The sequence below is a fragment of the Trachurus japonicus genome, chromosome 21 (genome assembly GCF_045865225.1).
Source record: "Trachurus japonicus isolate A0001 chromosome 21, Traja_1.0".
NCBI lineage: Eukaryota > Metazoa > Chordata > Actinopteri > Carangiformes > Carangidae > Trachurus > Trachurus japonicus.
The window spans coordinates 29957245-29978977 of record NC_140927.1 but is presented as its reverse complement, the minus strand read 5'-3'; the positions used below and the strand labels follow the sequence as shown (position 1 = coordinate 29978977).

General features: G+C 43.1%; 3 protein-coding genes and 1 long non-coding RNA gene across 5 annotated transcripts in view; 1 reads left to right on the top strand and 3 right to left on the bottom strand.

Annotated features, from left to right (window-relative positions):
• LOC146965504 (uncharacterized) overlaps positions 1–21733 on the top strand; it is a 518674-nt gene that overhangs the window by 68049 nt on the left and 428892 nt on the right. The gene's annotated exons all lie outside the window — the stretch shown is intronic.
• LOC146965531 (trace amine-associated receptor 7f-like) lies at positions 897–2008 on the bottom strand. Its single transcript, XM_085766230.1, has 2 exons — positions 1851–2008; positions 897–1701 (listed from the first exon to the last, which is right to left on the bottom strand). The coding sequence occupies exons 1-2, from the start codon at positions 2006–2008 to the stop codon at positions 897–899; spliced, it is 963 nt and encodes a 320-aa protein (XP_085622356.1).
• LOC146965530 (alpha-tectorin-like) lies at positions 4525–10234 on the bottom strand. Of its 2 annotated transcripts, none has more exons than XM_085764357.1 (16): positions 10013–10234; positions 9837–9920; positions 9165–9270; positions 8918–9047; positions 8570–8813; positions 7600–7756; positions 6972–7059; positions 6828–6890; positions 6504–6706; positions 6273–6410; positions 5794–5981; positions 5525–5679; positions 5196–5441; positions 4953–5115; positions 4723–4815; positions 4525–4599 (listed from the first exon to the last, which is right to left on the bottom strand). In XM_085764357.1, the coding sequence occupies exons 1-15, from the start codon at positions 10163–10165 to the stop codon at positions 4723–4725; spliced, it is 2211 nt and encodes a 736-aa protein (XP_085620483.1). In that variant the 5' UTR covers positions 10166–10234; the 3' UTR covers positions 4525–4599. The 2 variants fall into 2 exon arrangements, with proteins under 2 accessions (XP_085620483.1, XP_085620484.1); XM_085764358.1 differs by having other exon boundaries at positions 6273–6407.
• On the bottom strand, positions 15184–16527 carry LOC146965529 (trace amine-associated receptor 13c-like). Its single transcript, XM_085764359.1, has 2 exons — positions 16361–16527; positions 15184–15985 (listed from the first exon to the last, which is right to left on the bottom strand). The coding sequence occupies exons 1-2, from the start codon at positions 16522–16524 to the stop codon at positions 15184–15186; spliced, it is 966 nt and encodes a 321-aa protein (XP_085620485.1). The 5' UTR covers positions 16525–16527.

The window sequence follows — 21733 nt, the reverse complement described above, 5'->3', positions numbered from 1 at the left end:
CTGCCCACGCTTACATTTCTTATTTTTTTGATTATTATTTTCCCACTACCTACTTTAAAAAGAGCCATATGGATGTTCAGTAATTTCATGCACTTAGAGCAAGTTTTTCGACCTTAAAATAATGTTTCTCAGCCCCTCCAGAGCTCGCTGGTCAGCCGTCCGGCCCAGCACAGGGCGCTCTTAAGTGTGTGAGAGGAGCAGGAAGACTGGGTTTGAGCTGGTACCGGTACGGTACTGGCAATGGCAACAAATTCACATAGGCTACTCTGCTTCTCTGGGGACGACACAGGTAGCAGACAGTTGCCCTTCACAACCAGAGAACCAGTATCAGTAACTTTGCTTTGCTTTAACAGTTAAACACAATAGTAACAATAATTATAACAATAAAAATAATACAACAATAAACAACAATAATTATGAACAATAATTATACATTTCAAAATTGAGTGTTTATTTTTGCACAATTAGCCTATGTTATAGGCACATTTAATTTAATGCACTGCAACATGAATGTTTAGTTTTGGCCCATGACCCTCCACCCCGATTCATTTTTGGCCCTTCACTGAGAAGACTTTGGGCAGATGTCTTATGAGCAAATCTGTTTGTTTGTTTGTTTTTTCAAATTTGTGGATGAATCACCACTTGGAGCATTTACAGTATATTTATCAATACACTCATGTACATTTCACAAAATATCCAGAGCCTGGAAAGGGCTCTCATCTTCACTATACTGTAAAGTACTTTATTTAAGGATTTTTAAACAAATTAGGGTCATGGTTATTATACCGTCTATTATCATCACAAAATATGTGATAAAAAAAAAAATCTAAGATCACATAAAAAACAACAGAAACCGCTGAAAATATAGAGTCACATAGATGCTACATGCTGCCTGTTCACTGCAAGTTGGCCTCACAGGAGTTAGTCTGCAGTATCTGTAATGTGACAATAATTCTAGTAGCTTTTTTAAACCAGGGGTAGAAAAAGGCATAGATGATGGGGTTCAGACAGGAATTTAGATACATCAGAAATACCATGAAGACCTCGGTTGAAGAGCCAACCAAGATGTTGTGGCCTGTGAGAGAGACACAGTAATATGGGCAGTAACACATCAGAAACACAACTACAAGGATACCGAGTGTCTTTGCTGCTTTCAAATCAGATTTGTTAACTTTCGCAACTGTCAAGTGCTTTACAGATGCAACATGGGACTTCATGACACGAGCCTGAGACAAAGCCACCACAAATACCCTCATATACAGAACTATGATGAGTGAAATAGGAATAATGAAACTAAACACCAGGTCAACAGCTCCTGTGATGATGAACACACATTCCCCAGTGCAGGAATTATGCCTGCCCGGCTGCTTCAGGTTATCATACAGGAGGAAAATGCTATAGACAACAGAGTAAACCCAACACAGGAGAACACATATTGTTCCAGTTCTTAGAGTGAATTTGGTGGGGTAATGCAGAGGGTCACAAATGGCTATGTAACGGTCAGCAGATATGAGCACCATGTTTGTTGCAGATGCAGTGATAATGATAAAAGGGAACAGGTAATACACCGCACACATTAGGTCACCCAGCATCCAGCAGGTCGCTGTCATGAGCATCTCGACTGGTATCACCAAGACGCCTACAAAGAAATCTGACACAGCCAGGGAGAGGAGGAGGAAGTTGGTCGGGGTGTGGAGCTGCCTGCAGTGAGAAAATACCATCACTGTCATGCTCACACTAGTGAAGCAATGTACAAAGCATCAACATATCAACACCAATTCTTGGCATAATTCAAAATCTGAATCTTCCTGTTAACAGTGAAATTGATATTGTGTGAGTGGTATATGTGCCTGAAGTGGAAAATGGAGATGATGACCAGCAGGTTGAGAGCTGCAGTGAGCACAGAGATGACTGAGAGCAGAGCGTAAAGAAACACAGAGTAAGGAGGCTCTGGCTTCCTGCAGGAGGAGTTGAGGAGTTGTGGAAAGCAGAGTTCAGCTCCGTCCATGGCTGAGCTGCTGAGCTCTGGCAGCTTTCTAAACAAACCTCCACTTGTCTCTTGTTGTGTTCGCCAACCCACCTTTTTCCCACCTCTTGACCTCCCTCCTCCTCTTCCTCTAACAACTTCCTCTGACTTAGCAACAGCAGTTTGATGTGTCTGCACAGATTTGCTAACAGCCTTGCTCAATTGCATTTCAATAAGATTCCTCAGAAAAATCTATTACAGTGTTTTTTTGTTGTTGTTTTTTTAGGTTGAAAAACAAAACAGCTGCAAGAGTGAGAAAGACGGGTAGATTTCCAAGTCAAAGACCATGTCTACATGTAACCCAAAAAGCCAAAACCAGATACTTTTCTATATGTTTGGGCCTATCATTCCACACTTGAACCGTGTTTTTGGTACTTAAAAACTGATATTTTCAAAAACTTCTGGGCAGTAGACTTTTTGAAACACCGTTTTTGCGTTTACGTGCGGAAAAGGAAAACAGAGTTTTTGGTGGCAGAGGGTGCTGCTTGCTGAGACACCGGCAAGTTCTGGGCACCAGCAAAGATGGTTTAGAAACAAGACGCTGCACGACGAGCCAGTATCTTAGGAGACCAGCAGCAAGTCTTGAGTCTATTGATGCCAATGGGAGAAGAGAACTAAAGCACAGATGTGGTTGATTATTTAGCCCCATAGTCACCGAAGTTAATATTGAACTCATAATATGGCTCAGTGTCTTGTATGTTTGAACTTTACTCTGTCATATCAAAACAGTGAAGGATTTTACCCCTGATTGTAAATTGCCCCCCCCCCCCCCCCCCCCGAGAGATCAAGTTTTCTGACCACTAGCTTCTCTAGTTGTAGCAACTTCAGCAAAGACCGCACAAGGGAGCATACCTATGTTCCCCAGGTCCTGTGTTCCCCAATCGGGGACCCTCTTTTTGAAAAAGGGTCCTATGTTCCCCATTTTTCCCAAAAAGGGTCCTATGTTCCCCATTTTTCCCAAAAAGGGACCTATGTTCCCCGGTTGCAATACATACTGGGGAACCTTTTTTTAAAAAACAGCGTCCTATGTTCCCCGCTGTTGCTGGTCGATGGACTCTCTCTACTTATCTGGACTCTCTCTATCTATCTGGCCTGTCTAGCCTCTACCTGGTCTTTTTACTAAACTTAACCAACTCCTTTCTTCATTGCCTAAACCCAACCAATGGGACAATTACACTTCTCACTCAAAGTCACAACTCAACTTCTCACTAGGCCAAAAATATGCCAAGTCACTCACAACTCCACTTCCAGGTATGGGTACAAAAATTGCATGTTCCCCGGGTCCTTTTGGGGATCATAGGGCCCTTTCCAGACACAGCGGGGAACATAGGACCCTTTTGGGGAAAAGTGGGGAACATTGGGATGATCTCCCGCAACGAATAGCAATACACTGCTGTCGATTCCTCCACCAGCAGATAATATGAGGCATCAAACACCTGCTAGTTTAGTCTGGTTTATTTTGAAAAGAGATGAAAACAAAACTCGCCCTCTCTCCTCCAGCCGCTTCCTACTAATGCAGAAGCCCTAACAAGTCGATCACCGAGTGCAGTAGAAAAGTAAAGGAGTCCAGCGATGTTTAGTCCCAAAACTGCAGCAGCTTTGCTGACTGTGATAGTTTGAGCAACTCAACTCTGTTCATTTTCCTGTCAACACTCACTAATTATTGTTAGAAACAGAGAGGGAAAACAGAGAGGAACACTGATGCACTCGGTAATCGACTCGTCAGGGCTTCCCCACAGCTAGGAAGCAGCTGGAGGAGAGTGGGTGAGTTGTGTTTTGGTCTCTTTTCAATAGAAACCAGGCAAAGTCAGCAGGTGTTTGATGCCTCGTATTAGGTGCTGGGCCCCTATTTGTACTGTTGCTGATGTTTGGTGCTGTTCTGAGCATTATTTGTGGCTATTAGCGGCTTTTTTGATGGCGGTTGGTTGGTGGAGGAATCGACAGCAGTGTATTGTTATTGTGCGGTCTTTACTGAAGTTGCTACAACTAGCATTTGGCAAACCTGATCTCTCAAGGGATGGGGGTGGGGGGGGAGTCTTACTCGTTAAACTTACGCCAGAATATCCCTTTAAGGACACAGCAGAGAGAATCGCCTCACTGCATAACGATGAATAAATTAATCAAAGCTCTATAGTATTCCACTGACGATTTTATTGACTGGACAGTTCCATAGTACAGACAGGTATAGGAATAAAATGTTGTGGTGTCAAAGCCACAGACTGGTCCAAACCTGGTCAGAGAAATTATGTTAGAGGAGAGGGTCCCTCCAACCACAGGAAAAGAGAGCAGGATGAGACCATCACCGATTGATTGATCAATTTTGTCTAATCTGCAAATCACCAACTAACATAAAACATATTCCACAATCTAACTGTCAAAGTTCATGTGTTCGCTTATTGAGCCTTGGTTGGTGCCTCCTTATCACTCTGACATTTAGTGGAAATCCCATAACCAGACCAAACCTATATAAACTTATCATATATATGTATGTATAGCTAGTATAGAGCCTTCATCAGGACTAAACCAAAAGAGAAATCATCAAGCTTGGGGGTCGGTCCGAGTTTCCATTGAACCTAAAAAAGTAAACAAATGCAAGTTAAGGGAGTAGCCCAATGTCTGAGATTATTGAACAGTTGTTGAAATCTAAAAATGGCAATGACTTGGAATTTCGTACTGACGCTATTTATCACACTCACTTAATAAGACCAGGCCAAGTTGATGAGGGCAGGATTTTCATCTCTGTATCTTGTGACAACAGATCTGCGCCTTCTCTTAGTCTGGCTGCAACTCTGGGAGACAGGTAAAAAACAATGTTCTGGTTTGTACAGGGTTTATAGTAGGAAATGTCTTGTGTTTTGAGCCGGTATTCTTAAATTTGACTATTCATATATATCTATGTGAACACATTGGAGGAACTGTTTCATACCGGGACGCAGCTACTTCCCTCCCTGACACACAGCTCCACTCTGCAATGCAGGAAGACGTCACTGGTCTTTCCAGAGAACTGGAAGCTGTTGAAAGAGAAGTAGTTGGATGTTCCCAGTCCATTGCCCTCCACCATCACGGTCGGGTCAGCGGGGTTTGGGCAACTGCACAAAAACAAGAAAGCAGACGGGATGAGGAGGGGCCCATCCGGTTCAATCACCATGAGCATCTCTGAGTGTCTCACCCTTTGATGATGAGGTCATATCTCAGACTTCCACTTGGCGACGGTTGATCGGTGGCCCAGCAGGAGTCAGTCACCACGACGGCCATATTCTCATCGAGCCCTTCCGTCTTCAGCTCCACCCAGATTTTGTCATTCAGCTGAATGTCGCTGCTTGACTCGATAGCTTGAGTGCGGTCGGGGTCGCTATAGGCCGTCATGCTAAGATTGTAACTCCACTCTCCAGAGGCAATCTGCTGGGACATAGAACTGGAAAGCAAAGACATCATTCCTATCTTGTCTTGTCTCTTGGTAACAAAAAGTCAACAGCTCTGGAACTACATTGCACCCACCTTTGTTTGAGTTTAATAGCGAAGCTCTTGATATCTGGCTGGTTGTAAAAACAGGAGAAGTCAATATGTACAGGGCTGTGACGGTTGATCACACCAAACGTTGAGCTGTTCCGTGTCATGATGCTGTTCTTGTAGATAATTTGGCTATTGTTTACCTGCAGAGATGCATGGACACAGACATGGTCACTGTACATTCAGGTGCATCCAATACTTTTAGATTTCACCAAATTAATTTAAAGGTTTTAGCCTTCAGCAGCTACTGCACCTACCGCAACCACAGTACCACAGGGACAGCTACCGTTGAAGCTGAACGTCACCATGTGGGTCAGGTTGTCCATTTCACCTGTGCAGGCCTGGTCATTGAGGTGTAGGACAGAGTAGTCGATGCCTTTGTCCTCCAAGAGACATTTAGCCAGATTTAGTGTAGCAGACTTTTGCCTGCAGACCGTCGGCTCACCTGAACACCGATTAGAAACCGTTAAGGTCACGCAGCTTCAGTCCAAACAACTTCCAACACCAATGGGTAAGGAACATATGGTCAAGTTTGATAACTCTAAATTGCTGTTTTTCGAAGTTTAACCAAATGCTACTTAGTTTTTAATCAAAGAAAATGTCCACTATCATCTATTCTGGTGCTCCAGTCCTCGATGTGGTCTGTAAATGCCCCTGTTACTCTGTGAATCTGAAATAACTATCCCTTTGAAGTTCCTTCCAGAAACTGTGACTGTCTTGCGTCAAGCCAACTCACCAAAGGCTTCTGTCGGTTTGTACTTGGAGGCAAAAATGGACCGACAGAGGCAGCGAGTGTGCCTACTATTGCTGTCCACACCACAGAACTCATGAGCACTGCAGAACTTGTCCTGACAGAGGTCCTGAGAAGAAGCTGCTGGGAACACACATACAGGCAGAATACAAAGGAATAATTCACATCTACAGCATTCAAAGTTGTCTTCAATCATCTTCAGAGAAACAGCCTTACAGCATCTGGTCTTTGACCTCCACCCCTCCACTGTGATGTTGCTGTGGCGGCTGCAGGCTTTAGCGTAAGCCTCTAGGAACCGGCATTTGAGACCATCCTCTGCAGGATATTTGCACATCATCTCTGTGCAGGCAGTAATAAAGGGCTCTGGGTCAATGTATTCGCTGCATGCAGTGAAGGGAGCCCGCCTCAACAGATTACACCTGTTCCAGCACCATAGAGGAGATGAGGGCACAAAACGGATATGTTAGTTTTAGCATCTACGTTCCAAAGCTCTCCCAACACAATAAAAGTGAAGCTTAATCTGTGTTTATTTGGATTTACCATTTAGTTGTGGCGTTGCAGTTGATTCTACTGTCATCAGAGTCTTTGTACTGCATCTCACAGCTGCGGGACAACACACAACATGAGATAAAAGACAATGATGGACAGTAGACAATCCATGGGACAATGTGTTTGAGGTCTTACCCAGTGGCACTGTAAGCAGAGACCTTCTCTTCACCTACAGTCCTTTTGGAAGCGCCACATAAACCACCTATCTGTGCTCCACTCGGACCTGATCATGTTCAGGAGAGAAAGTCTTACAGATCAATATTGTTGAATTTATCATATCAAAAATGTAACAAACAACATGACGAGTGACAGTCACTAATGTTATCACAAGAAAAGAATTACAGCTCTTGGTGAGGAAAGAAATTAAATTTGATATTGAACTCAGCACAACACAACACAAAATAGCCTATTTTAAATGAATGAATAAATTATTTTTGACTCATACTTCTTCACAGGCCTGTGGAGATTGTGCTTGCCTGCAATGCCTCCCTCCCCTACCCTGTTGCACTTGGATGGACTGGATGAATTTGATACTGCACATGAATCCCATGACTCTGACTAGAGATCTAACCAGCCAAAATAACCAAAAAAACCTGTGTGGGCGTGGAAGGCCACTAACACCTCACTTGCTGCCATTGTTTAGGAAAACAGATCCAGCAGTAATTACCTCTATGAACATGACAATCAGTATCTTTGTGTGGGTAGGCAGCAGAGGAACATGATATGACCACCTGTCTCTGTGGTCACATTCAGCTGTGCACACCTGTCATGTGGATCATTGTGGTGGAACCATCAAAGACGACGGACACCGTGTAGTTGGACGCCAATATCTTAGCGGTCACGCCCATCTGGTCCTTAGAGAGCTCCACGCCGTGCACCACCCGAGCCGTGGCGTTCAGCATCAGCACTTCGTCGTTCAGCTTCATCACAGACACAATGCGGAGGAGACAAGTACACAGTGATTATGGATTCAACACATGCACAGTGCTAAGATGTTACAACAGTTTTTGCACAAACAGAACTTCATAGAACTGAGTGTGGTGATCTGCCATCTAGTGGTTCAATGGGGTAAATACACTGGTTTGCATGGTACAGCTTGAGTTTCATTACTCAATGTAGTAAGGTGTTGGAGAGTCTGCACACCAAAGGGGCTCTGATGCAAGTGTAATTAATTCAAACATGACGTTTCGAGCCAAGCCGGCTCTTCCTCAGATGTTAAAATGAATAAAATAATGATTAAATGAATGGGCAGAGGCGCCATCTTTAAAGTTTGTGTGATCTCACTGTGAATGGGATCTCACTGAAAATGCACAACGGGTGTGCGAGATCACATGACCAGGACCTTTAAAGATGGTGTCTCTGCCCATTCATTTTATGTTCATTTGAGTTTTATTTTTGTTAGTTTTTGCATGCATGACACATGAAATAGTCCAGCATGTCTGGTTCTAAAAGCACGGGCAATACAGACAGTACATCTACTACTGCTGAAGCCAATTTGTTTAAGCATTTACACCAGTTTAATGACTGTGTGCCTTGTGAATAATTTCCCTCCATTTTCTCTGTCTTGGTCTCTAAGCATCGGTTAGACGGTGCAATTAAATGTGTAGCCCACCACTGGGGTCCCTGTCGGCTTTAAACATCCCAAAATTTCAGTGAACATTTTAGTGAACATCATGGAGAAATAGTTCAAACAAATATTTTAACAAGAGCAACTGTGGCAGTGGGTAACTCACCTGAACTCTGCCCCCTTGGTCCAGAGAGATCTGAGCACCTGCCTCGTCCAGCTCCAGAATCACAAGGTCCAAAAAACTCACATCTGTACGCCGTCTTTCCTGGAAAAGCCCCAGCACCTGGAGGCCTGAGATGGATGAGGACTTCATCAGAGTGTATCCACAGCGGTCCGGGACAGAGCGGACCCTGCCAACAAAGTCGATGACGGTGGAGCCGGTCACGGTGCATATGCTGTTCAAGACACATCTGATGGACAGAGATACAGAATATACGTCATCAGTGTTGAAGACCAAACCAACACAAGATAAAGTTTTAGTTTTTGTCATGGTATCGCTTATTCAAATATTTACCTGCCATCACCTTGGCAACGCTCCATAGGACCACAGTAACTGACAGCACTGGCAATGCCGCTCACATCACAGGTTACCATGGAGCAGGTTTTTGGGTCTCGCACTGTCATGTTTGTCTTATAAACAACACCTAGGAAAAGTCAGTGTAGGTAATTGTGTAGGTAAACAGTGAACCAATGAATCGGCTGTTGTTGTGTTCATCACTATCTTTCCATAGAACATTTTAAGAAGCACTGGATTTTCTAACCTGAGAGTCTGCATCCGCTCACATCGGTGATGACGCCGCTGCTTGTTTTATTTGTCTGGAATTTCTGTTTAGAAACTGTGCGTCCGTTGACTTGTGCAACTGCCTCCTGGAATGTTACAAAAAAAACAAATGGTCTATAGACTGAAATATGAAGTTGATCCCTGAAATGACCACCAGATGGAGCCACCATTGCAACACACATTATCAATTTTTGCACTATACCATGTAACACATGAATTGATTCTTATACATTTGAAGAACCTTTTTTTTGTTGTGTTGCTCCAATGAGAAAACACTTTATCCATGAACCTTCCCGTGCATTTTTAAATCAAAATTCAAGCATTACAGTAATCAGGATAACACTCCGGATACACAACGCAAACATTTGAGGACAAAAAGTGAAAATAGATCATCATGTTTATCACAAAATCCAACACTCTTTATTCAGAACTGAGTTTTAGTAAAAGAGAAATCTATTTTGTCAAGTACATGTAAAAACAAGTTGTTGATTGAAAACAGATGGATTGTGCTAGTGCAGTGGTAGTGATGTGATATGTCAAAATCATATGTTGACAGCCTGAATTAAAATCACCCAGAATGGGAAACTGACAAGTGACATTACACATGTTTTTCGAGCATATTTTTCTGAATATTGTACTTGTATGTACTCACCACATTAACAGACGTGTATCCAGAGAGTGTCTTGATTGCCAGAATTGCTTGTGTCCCAAAGTTGCCAAGTTCGACTTGTCCAATCTGACAAGAGGATACAATATAATACAATATAATACAATACAATACAATACAATCCTACTTACCACATCTGTCTCAAAATCAAAAAGATTCACCTGGGATTCATTATTGTCTTTCAATGGTATGATGTTGATGCATTTCCCAGCATTCTTGAGGTTTGGCAGAAGTTGATGGACTCCAGATCCGGTGGGTATCTCTCTTGTAAGTATCGTTAGGTCACCTCTGTCCGCCGTTCCGCCAGACATCATGATACAGTCATTTTTGGTCCCAGGTTCATACGCGCCATTGAAACAAACTGTAAACCTGCTTGCATTGAAAGCCACCTGTTGAAGAGACACAACCAATACACAACTTCTTTCCCATTTATATATTAAAACAACAGATTTTTGTTTTTGTGTTTTTTTTCATTTAAACAATCTATATGTTACAGCTGCAGCTGTCCAGCAGCATGTTCTGCTTGTTCTACAGTGTAAAGCTAGCTTGACAACAAGATTGTGATGCTTTTTGTGCACATGCATACCAACAAGTACATACCTCCCGATAATTAAAGTCAGGTGTACACTCATATTCTAACATCTTATTCTGGTCCTGGTCTCTACAGGAAATGGATTCACCAATGACAGGAGGTGGACTCACATATAGGAGACTTTAGATTACTCACATATACTTTGTCATATTGTTGTCCATAATAAGTAATGGGGCAAGAGCTGATGTTCATCTCACCAGACCTGGTAAAAGTCTGGTCTGCTGCCATGGTACCTGAGGAGATGGAGAAGACACATGCTTTGTGAGTAAACCAACCAACAAACCCACAGAAATGTTCCATCTTAAAGGCGCTATTTGTTTTCCTTGTCACACCAAGTGGTTTCTTGGTGGGTGACTCTTGCCCGGAGCTTCAACTGTCATTGCATTTACAAAACAAGAGGTTGCAAGAGGTTCTGAACCTGGATATAGTTTTTATACGTGAGTTATCCAAATCTGAATCTGAATCGCTTTCATTGCCTACTAAGTAATTATTACACCTACAAGATATTTGACATGTGTGCAAAGAGCAAGACAAATGGGCTGTTGAATAAGAGTAAATAAAGACAGAGGCCTTCTTACCCGACACCACGCCGAGTGCAGACAGAAACAGTACAAAGCAGAACATGCTGCTGGTCCACTGGCACCGACCTGAAACACAACAAGCCTGGTTACACACTTTTTACTGAATGGCCTGTAGAATATGTAATGGCTAGGTTGTATTTAAATATAAAAATCTGTGTTTTTTCTGTTAAATCCCTGATTCCCCTTCTCTAATTATTAGGTAAAGGCATTTGTAAAATTCTTGAGAGGATCAGTGGTTCGGAGAATCTTTACCTGACAGTTTAAACAGATTGTAACATTAAATAAATAAATAAATATTTAGTTATACCAGTTCAGAGATTCAATTGATTGACTATATCATACTTCAACCTGTACTGAAGTATTTTATTCTACACCATGACATTATGATCATACAACCAAAAATGTGCAATTTCTTTTTCTTTTTTTAATAACAAAAAGGGCAAAAATAACTAAATCCCCCAAACCTACATCCAGCAGAACTATATTAAGCGAAAAAGTAGCAGAGCTGTAACATCAATGTTAACTAGCAAACATTATTATTTTAATTACTAATGTGGTGTAAAAGCAGAGTAAATGTGCTCCATGGCTGCTTTTTATATGATACTATACAAAATACTTTAATAATCCCCAAAGGGAAATTCATTTGTCTTTTGTATTTAGTTGTGTGATATGTGAATTTTTTACAAACTGTAGCTATCCAATTGTAAAAATATCAATCCCTCTTTTTTCTTGTCCATATTCTAGAAAATACTTAAATGTTTATTTTCTTATTTCGATTTTAAAACCTTTACATTGATCTACTTTACAATTTTTTATTACAATATTGATCCTTTTAAACATGAGTCTTCTATAATTTTATGATCTCAGTGTTTGAGTTAGGGTTAAGGGTTATTACTATATATCTACTATTTATTACTGTTTACTACTAACTCCTCTTATTACGGTATTTCAACTCTTCATAATATTCCTGTTAGTGTGCATTTGTTTCAAAAAGTGTTTTTTATTTTGTTTTACTTTATTGTTGAATCGCTTGTAAAGCACTTTAAATATCATTTTACCTGTGTTAGAGACTGAACATTTTTCAAAATAATTTGTATTTTACTTTCAGTTTTTTTATATTGTAGCTCCAAAATGTATTTTGTTCCCTTGTCAAGGGGTTAGGGGTTAGTTGAAGTGTTAATTAAATATTTCCATGTTTTCTTACCCTGTGGATGTGATGTAGGGAAGTCAAGCAGTTTGAAGTTTCACCTGATGGTTCGGCTGATGTGTCTGCACACTCGTCTGCTCCCTCTCTGTCGATTTACATGTTTACTCTCCAACAGAGTGAAGTCTTTCACACACTTTTTTTTGAGACCTTTTGTCTTCCCAAACTGGCTCCTGGTGCAGAACATGCCAGCTCACAAATATGCTGTAATTACCGTTCATTACAAGCTGTTTGCATCCAGTGTCAGACAAATCAATTTCTCAAACCACTGTTATGAAGATAACACTAATAATAATAATAATGTGTATCTTGGAGAGTGTTATATTTAATTAAAATTCTGTCACACAATGTAGATACGAAATCCAGCTCTGATAAAAACATGTTGACCATCATGTCACCAAAATGAATGATTACTAAGAGTTTATTGGTCCAGAATTCAAAGTCTGTGTCATATGTATCTTTAATGTCTAAATATAAACTATGTTGCTTCTGTGCGATTTATAACTGGTTGAACACGTGATGTGTCTAAATATAAAACATCCTATTGTTCAGTTCACAATAAGAGACATGTGGTGTGGAATGTATAAGAGTTTTAGCTTTAGGGAAGGACTCCGGCATGCAAAGCTCAGGTGTGTCCGACCTGTCACACACTGATCAGCTTTACGCAATGTCACGCACAAGCATCACTGAAGCTCTAAGTGCACAAACATGCTAACACACAAAGCAACAGGTGGATGTTGCTGTTCAGTGTTTTCTGCAGTGCACTGCACACCAAGAGAGAGCCTGTATAGGCCCACAGAAATTACAGACAACAAGCCGGAATCTCTTACAGCCACCACCAGGCAGCTCTTATGATATCATACCATTTGGGATGTGTACAAAATTTATTTGTTATTCATATAGCACATTTCTTAGCAAAGTTACAAGGCGCTTGAACAGATTAAGATCAAATAAATACATTGAAAAAGAGAATGACAACAAAAGCAATGAAATAGTAAAATCCATTGACCCACAGTGACTGCGTTTACATGCACTTCAGTACCCCGATTTCAATCGGGTTTTTTAAGTACCCCGATTATTGATCAAATTCGGGGTATGGTGTTTACATGAAGTTAGAGAAACCCGGTTATTCAGTATCCCTGTATACATGATAAATACAGTATCCCGGTTTCTGATTACTGCGTCTTACGTGCGTATGTGTGTTTCATTCATGTTTACATGTATTATTTACAACAGGAAGCGCAACTACTAGGAAATATGTAGGTCCGAAAATTTACAAATTAAAAATGCTGCCATGTTATATAACTTAATAAAAGAAAGGTAAATTCAATGCAGACTTATCGGTTCATTGTAAAACATGCATTTATTGATGTAAAAGTAGTGATTTCTGTACACACGTTAGGCGACAGAGCCTCCAGGCAGCACTGCTCCTCCAATACACACATGAAGCTTCACTTTTCATTCAAACAAACTAAGGCAACTGCCACAATTGTTAGATTTCATCAATGAAACCAGCATTTATCTCCTAAAAAGAATTTAACCTGTCAGCAGTAAACCTCTAAAAACCTACGGGTAAGTTAATTAACGACCGTCTTCTCTCCCGAGGTGACGGAGTAGTCTGGCCGGCCGAGCACGTCAGGAGACGGGGTTGCTGCCTCTGTGATGTCCCGGTCACAGCTCACACACGGGGAGCTTCACTCCTCCCAAAAACGTTGTAGCAAACTTGTAAACAGCCGTCATTTGGATAAACCGACCGCACATTGGGGATCTAAACAGTGACTTTCTCGCATGAAAAAAACAAACAAAAAAACTTAATAGTCTCCTCGTCGCTCCAGAATGCGCTCTTGTTGTCGCCGCCATTTTGTACGTAACGTATCTATGGTAACGGTTACGTCAGCTGGCTGAGCAGCATAGATATATAAACGTATATATATATATATATCTATGGCTGAGCAGCTTTCAGATATCGGGGTACTGTGTTTACATGCTCCAGTATCCTGATTTCTTTCGGAGTTCTCCGGGCAGCAAAATCGGGTTTCTCAAAATCGGGATATGAGCTTATCCCAATTTCTGGAATCGGGAAATGGTGTTTACATGCGCAAACACAAATTCGGGGTACTTAAAAAACCCAATTGAAATCGGGGTACTGAAGTGCATGTAAACGCAGTCACTGTTTAGAAACAATAAGATAGAGAATGAATTAGACTTAGGCATTTTTAAAAATCAGTTTAAATGGGAGTATATGGTGGTCCTACAGTTACTTAGGTTTATTTTCATTGGGGTTGATGTTTATGTGACATTATATATCAGGCCGATATGTTTATGTACAGTAGGTACAGTGCATGCAAAGAAGTAGAGGCAGGTAGATTTAAATTTGACAATTGACAACAACACTCAAATTCAGCCTTTGCTAATGATCAAAGGTTTTATTGCTATGACATTTTGTGCTTAATATTATTGTTTTTAGACAGAGAGATCATTTAAAATTGTCTCACTGCATTTGTTCAGAGAGTGCTGAGCAGAAGAGGCTCTGAGATGACCCATGTGTAGGAGAGAGAGAGAGAATCCTGAATCCATAATGACACATACAGGCTGCACACTGTGCTAACTTTTTGTTTAAAAATAAAATAAAATAAAATAAAATAAAGGTTTTTAACTAGTTATTGTTTAAGTCAAAAAGCAACTCATATCTCCTTATTTAGAATTAACAGACAGCATATGAAATGCAACAAATGCTATGGAACAGGACATAATGTAACGCACATAGGCATGTATTAATATTTCTGTTACAGCTAACTTCTCCTGTGGACACCCACAGTTGGAAGCTGCTGTATAAGAGACATGCGCAGATGATTTTTGAATTTGTAAATCTGGTGAAATCAACAGGTTTCAGTCCTTTCTGACAGAAAAGTGATATTTCATTTTATGTGTCCAGATCATGTCAGCAACTCCTCTCTACAGTATGCTGGTGTCACAGGAGTCGGGCTGAAGGATCTTAAATGTGACAATGAGCTTGACAGATTTCATAAACCAGGGGTAACAAAAAGCATAGATCACCGGGTTCAGACAGGAGTTGAAGTAGAAGAGCCATGACTCTAAGGGGACGGTGGTGACGGTGTTGGGGCCTGCGAGAGAGGAGCAGTAATATGGGCAGAGGCAGGTCAGAAACACCACGACAACAACACCCAGAGTCCTCGCTGCTTTCATCTCAGATTTCTTCACAAACAAAGTCTCTGAATGTTCAAACGCTGCGATGTGAGAGCGCATGGCACGAGCCTGAGTCACAGCCACCACAAATATCCTCATGTACAGAACTATGATGACAGTGACAGGACCAACAAAGGTCAGAATAACATCAACAACTCCTGCAATGTAGCTGATGACAATCACACACTCTCCGATGCAGGAGTTATACCTGCCCGGCTGTGTGAAGTTCTCCTTCATCACCAAACTGTTGTACAGCAGAGAGCAGAGCCAACACAGACACGTACAGACTGAGACTCCTCTCACTGTCACTTTGTTGGGATAATGCAAAGGGTCACAAATGGCCACGTAGCGGTCGACAGATATCAACACCATGGTTCCTACGGAGGCTGAGGTGATGATGTAATCTAAAACACCGTACAGGGTGCACATGCGGTCGCTGAGGAACCAGCAGCCGTCTGAGAGGAGGATCTGAAAGGACATGAGGAGGCCCACGAAGAAATCTGACACAGCCAGAGAGAGGAGGAGGAGGTTGGTGGGAGTGTGGAGCTGCCTGCATTGAAAGAGGAGCATCATGGGTATTACTGTCTCTACATTATCACATATAACACATATGATCCACATGTAAAAGCAGAAATCAGCACTGAAATGTATATCCAAGCAGAAAAAACACACACACACACACACATTTCTACACAATTACACTTAATAAAATAACAGTTTGTGTCTACTTGGAGATGTTTAAAAATGATTTCTTCCTACACTTTCTTGAATTCATAAATAATGTCAAGCTGGGAGTTTTCAAAATTTGAAATTAACAACTTTCACTGTAAAACAATTGAAATCTTTGTATGTGTAACTTCAATGAAATAACATGAGCCATGAACTATGATTATAAGAATTGATCAGCAAAAGCAAATATCTGTGCCTGAAGTGGGAGATGGAAATGATGACCAGCAGGTTGAGAGCTGCAGTGAGCAGAGCGATGGACGACAGCACAGTGTAAACCAGCACGGTCTCGGTGTCGGAGCGCCTCTGCTTCCTACAGGAGGAGTTGAGCAGTTGTGGGAAGCAGAGCTCAGTCTCCTCCATCCTGCTGAGCTGCTGCAGCTCTGTGACCCAACCTCTCACTCATACAGAAGATTTATCCCTTCTCTCAGTGTCAGCCATTTGTTATCCTTTCTCTCTATCATAATGAAGTCCCACCTCTCTGTACAACAGAAGTACAGAGTACACAATTAGAAGGCATTAGCGACTCACGACAAACTTTCTAATCTTCAGCCCCCACTTGTCAACTTTCAATCAATAGAGAAAAAAAAATCTGTGTTCACTGTATCAGATATCCACAGTGGCCCTGAGAGGTTAACAAGTGAGAAAACACATGGAAACAGATGAAACACAAGCAAATTCAGAAATAAGCTCCAAGTAGTACAGACAACAGTGGAAGTGACACACCTGGAGGGAATTCACTGGTCCAATGCTATGAACTTCCGAAGTCATGGTGCATTGCTGTTCATTACCCAAATAAACAAATAAAGTAAAGTAAAGCATGTATTGTGTTGAATATATTTGCAGTGAGTCTTTGTGTTTAGTTGTCTGTCTACGTTCTTCTGCTTGTTGTCGTTAGGGTTAGGGTTAGGCATGGCAGATCCTGTTGAATGTGCCTGGAGAACCACCACAGAAAGGCAAAGAGATAGATCAGGGGTTCCCAACCACTGGGGCACCGAATCGTTTAAGTGCTTGGCGTGAGCCCGAACTGAACGGTGCATAGTCTGACCATCCACCTGATCATGATTCAGTTCACAGAATATACTCATATGTTCATGGGCACAGATGTTTGCAAGCGACAAAATGACACATTCGCGAACAGCACAACACTACTTTCAGTACTATGTTCAGTAAATTACATGTTTGCGAATGTATCATGTAATTTACGAAGGTCTCATGTGTTGCAGTTCATTCAGTAAATGTACGACACAAATGCCTGTGTAGGGCCCAACACTACATTAAGTGGTATGTTCAGTGAACGTGAGCCCTCATCCATGGGTGACAGTATGTTTAGTACGGACTAGGGATGGCGACATTCACCGATTCATATCGGTGGTCCGATCCACCCTTTTGCGATGCGACTGAACCGGTATATTTAGGGTGCACTGGATATAATTTATGGGTGAATTTGCGATGCATCTCTTCTAGCCTGTCTGCAAAGGTAAATTCCACCGTTAAATCGAATATTTCATGTTCTGAGGCAACCTGAATGCACCATCGTTTCCTCGGGCACGAACGGACGGAAGCCGGGAGGTGCTCGTAGCAGTTTGTAAACAAAACATTCAAACTGGGCCCCTCTACTCTGGCTCAACTGCGCAGCCTCCCAGTGAAGCACTGGAGCGGTGGGTCGATACTCGGACGTCACGGACAATGGGAGCATCCAGTGTTATGCTGTAACGAGTAGGAGGGCCGGTGTGATGAGCTGGAAAGCGGGTGTTAGCCGCAGTTGCTAGCCGCCACTGCTAGCAGAAGTTAGCGGTGGCGGCTAGCATCTGCTGCTGGCATTGGGGACAGCTAGTGGGGCTAGCAGCCCTCCTACTCTGCTGCATGGAGCTTAACCTGAGCTCCATCACTGGCTGGGGAGAAAACACAACTTTTCACCCAGACGCATCCTTGTGCACAACAAAACATTTGTGACTTGTCTCTTTTACGTTGGTTTCTGAAGCACTTTGTAAACTTGTGTTTTTAAAGGTGCCATGTAAATAAAGATATTATTATTATTAACACAAAGCAAAAGACCAAAATACAGGCAGGTCATTGTTGAACTGGTCATTACTAGCGGCGTGGGTAACGGGTGTTTTTATCGACGGGCAGGGCAGGTCTGGATTAGATTTACAGATGATCACGTCAATGGGGAAACTGCATGACACGCCAGGCGCTGCTTTGCTGCACAGGCGTCAAAGCACGCTCATGTGACACATTAAGTTGATAGTTGTGCATAATTTTTGAGACGTATTGATCGCCATAGTACGTGTGTGTGTGTGTGTGTGTGTGTGTGTCGACCACCGATGATAGGGGTAGTTGTAACTGACCGGACCTGATGTACAGCCCTACTGACGTGAAACTTGGTGGAATACCAAGCCATCTGCGGAGGTGTTTGTTCACTCTCCTCTCGATTCCTTCCACTGTTGTCATCGCCACTTCATAAATTGTCAGTAGCCACAGGAATCTTAGTAGCAGTCCATGCTGGAAGAGCCAGGCCTTGAACTTGCCTGGTAGGCCTGAGCTCTCGATCTTCCTTAGCCAATCCTCAGCCTGCTTCTCTGTCATGGAGACACTGCTTCTGTCATTGAGGGATGAATCGTACCATTTGCCAAAACACTTGATTGGACTTTCCTCAATCATTGGTATAGCCTCCCCTTGGACTTGTAGCTGAAACTTGCCTGTTACTTTGCCATTCCTGATCACCATGCTTCTTGACTTCTTCGGTTTGAACGTCATTCGAACCCATGTTGCCATGTCATCGAGTGCTTTCAGAATCCACCTTGCTTGTCCATGGGTTGAGGTTGTTAAGGTGAGGTCATCCATAAAGCCTCTTATTGGAGGTTGACGGATGCCAGACTCCATTTTTGGCCCTCTGGATTCCTTCCCTGCAGCTGTTATGAGCAGGTTCATTCCCATTACAAACAAGATGGGGGAGATTGTACAGCCCGTGATGATTCCCTTTTCCAGAACCTGTGTAACGGGTGTGAGTTGTAAATTAAGAATAAAGAATGAGAATAAAAACTGAATGAATGTAGTCTCTTCTGGGAAGCCACTGGCCACAAACAAGCACGAGCAGTAGTTACAATGGAGGATATTTATTAAAACAGGGCTATATTAGAAGCAGGCTGAGGCTATAATAAAAACACAATAAAAGGAGTCCATGGAGTATCGATGACGAGAGGGAGCAGGTGGTAGCAGAGCGCAGTCCAGTTACGGTTCAACTCCAAACTCGTGTCCTCTCTCCTTCAGGTGCGTGGGTCCAGTCCCGGCGCCACCTCCAACTATCATGTAGTACAGAGAATAACCAGTCAATACTCTGGGTTTAAACCGGAGAAACCCCTTTGAAAATAATAAACTAAATCAACGTGCAACCATAAATAAATAAATCAAAGTCAAACCAAAACAATGGCTACATGCAAAGTAAAGTCCAAAACAAACAATAATAAACAAAATCAAGGGGTTTCTCTGTCATCCCGTCTGTACAACAAGCGATGATGAGGGGAGTGAAATAAAAGCGGTACTTAGCTCGGAGGAGGGGCAAAGCTCACTTCTACCCCTCCACGTTTCCCGCGATGCGTCTCCCCTGTATCCTGCAGCCGACCAGCACTGTCTGTGGCTCGCTCCGCCGCTGCGTTCTCTCTCGTCCAGCCGTAGGCTGGATACCGCTCTCTTTCCGTCGTCCTGCTCCGTGAGTCGCACCACGCTCTTTGTCTGCTCCTGTCCCATCTCGTCTCTGCTGTGTTCTTCCCGTCGCTCCCCTTTCACCTGTCCAGACCCCGCCTCCTCTGTTCCTCCGCCAACCGCACACCTGCAGTCTTCCGGATCTCTTCCGGGGCAGTCCTGAATGGCGCCAAAAGCCTGTGGAGACAGATTAACAAACAGCGCCCCCCACTGGTCCCACACATGGGCATAGTCACCCTGTGACACCTGCCACTGGGTTATGAAATGGGCGGTCTGGAACCGTAGCTTGAATCCTCCGAAGTAGTTGGTGATCATTCTCCTGATGTGGTGAGGGATATGGTAGTGTTCAATAGCTACGTCGATAAGGTCATGAGGGATTGATCCATATGCGTTGGCCAAGTCGAGCCAGACAACTGTTAAGTTTCCCTTCGTCTCCTTGGCATCCCGGATCAGCTGACTGAGGATGCCTGTGTGTTCCAGACACCCCGAGAAGCCTGGGATACCGCCTTTCTGGACTGATGTATCGACGTACTTGTTCTTCACCATGTAAGCGGTCAGCCTCCTTGCCAGGACAGAGAAGAATATCTTGCATTCAACGCTCAGGAGAGAAATGGTCCGGAACTGGCTGATTTCCGACGAGTCCACTTCCTTAGGTACAAAGCACCCTTCTGCTCTCTTCCAGGATGATGGAATTATGCCTTTCGCCGATATCTTCCACAGTTTCCATAACCTGCGGAGAAGCATCGGACATCTTTTATATACCTTATGGGGTATAGAACTTGTTCCTGGGGCAGATGATGACCGGGCTTTCTGTACAAGGTCCTGGACTTCTCTCCACGTTGGCTCTCTGATGTCAAGCTCGTCCTCAGGAGCTATGCTTCCTCCAATCCTTGGGTGTACAACCAAGGCTTGGTCCCTAAGCGTATCACTGTGGCTCTCTTTTAGGTGCTCTTCCACAGCTGCTTTGGGGCTAGTCAGTCTCCCAGATCTTGCTTCGCCCAACAGGGTTTTGGTGAACCTGTATGGGTCCTTGATGAACTGAGCTCGCTTGGCCTCCTTCTCCTTTCTCAGCCTCAGAGACCTTTCAGCTTTTCTCAGTCTGCGCAGCTGTCCTCGCAGTTCCGTGGTAAACTCTTTTATGCCCTCCTTTTCTTCTGGACTAGCTTGCTTGTACCGTTTGGTGAGAGTCTTGATTTCCCTTCTCAACTGCATTATTTCTCTTGCTCTCCTGTTAGGTCGTATACCGGGAGTTCCGCTGTGGTGTCTCTTCTCCTCTATGCCAACGCTTTCTCTGACCATGGTGAGGATGAATGTTGTCATACTGTCGATTTTCCTTTCCACTGTTCCTGCCAATGTGGACTCTAGAACTCTGTCGAGGTCCTGGTCTAGGTTGTTCCATGCTGCGTTGTCATTTGCTGGGGGCCATTTCACCCTCTCTCTCATAGGTTGGGTCCCTGGGGTAGTGTTAGGAGAGTCCCTCCTTTGACTTTGGGGTGGAACAGATGCTGAGAGGTCTCCAGTACTGGGGTGCTTCCTGACTGGAGTCCTCCTGCATCTCACTAAGTGTCTCCACTATGCACTGCATCTGTTTCTCCCCTCTTCCACAGGTGGTTCTGGATTGATGTATCTTAAGTCCCTTTGCGTTTTTGCAGATCTTCCCGCAATGGCACTTTGCCTCTAGCACTTCCCCCGTTAGTGTGGTTTGGGTGAGCCGTCTCGTAATCCGTGTCCTTGCCGTAGCCGTTACCGTTGTGTCCATCCCATTGAGTCTCTCACCCCCCCCCCCCCCCCCCCCTCTCGGGAGACTCTGGGGGTATTGCTCATTATTCTGTACCAATATGTTGAACAGAGTTGTGTCAGTGACAAA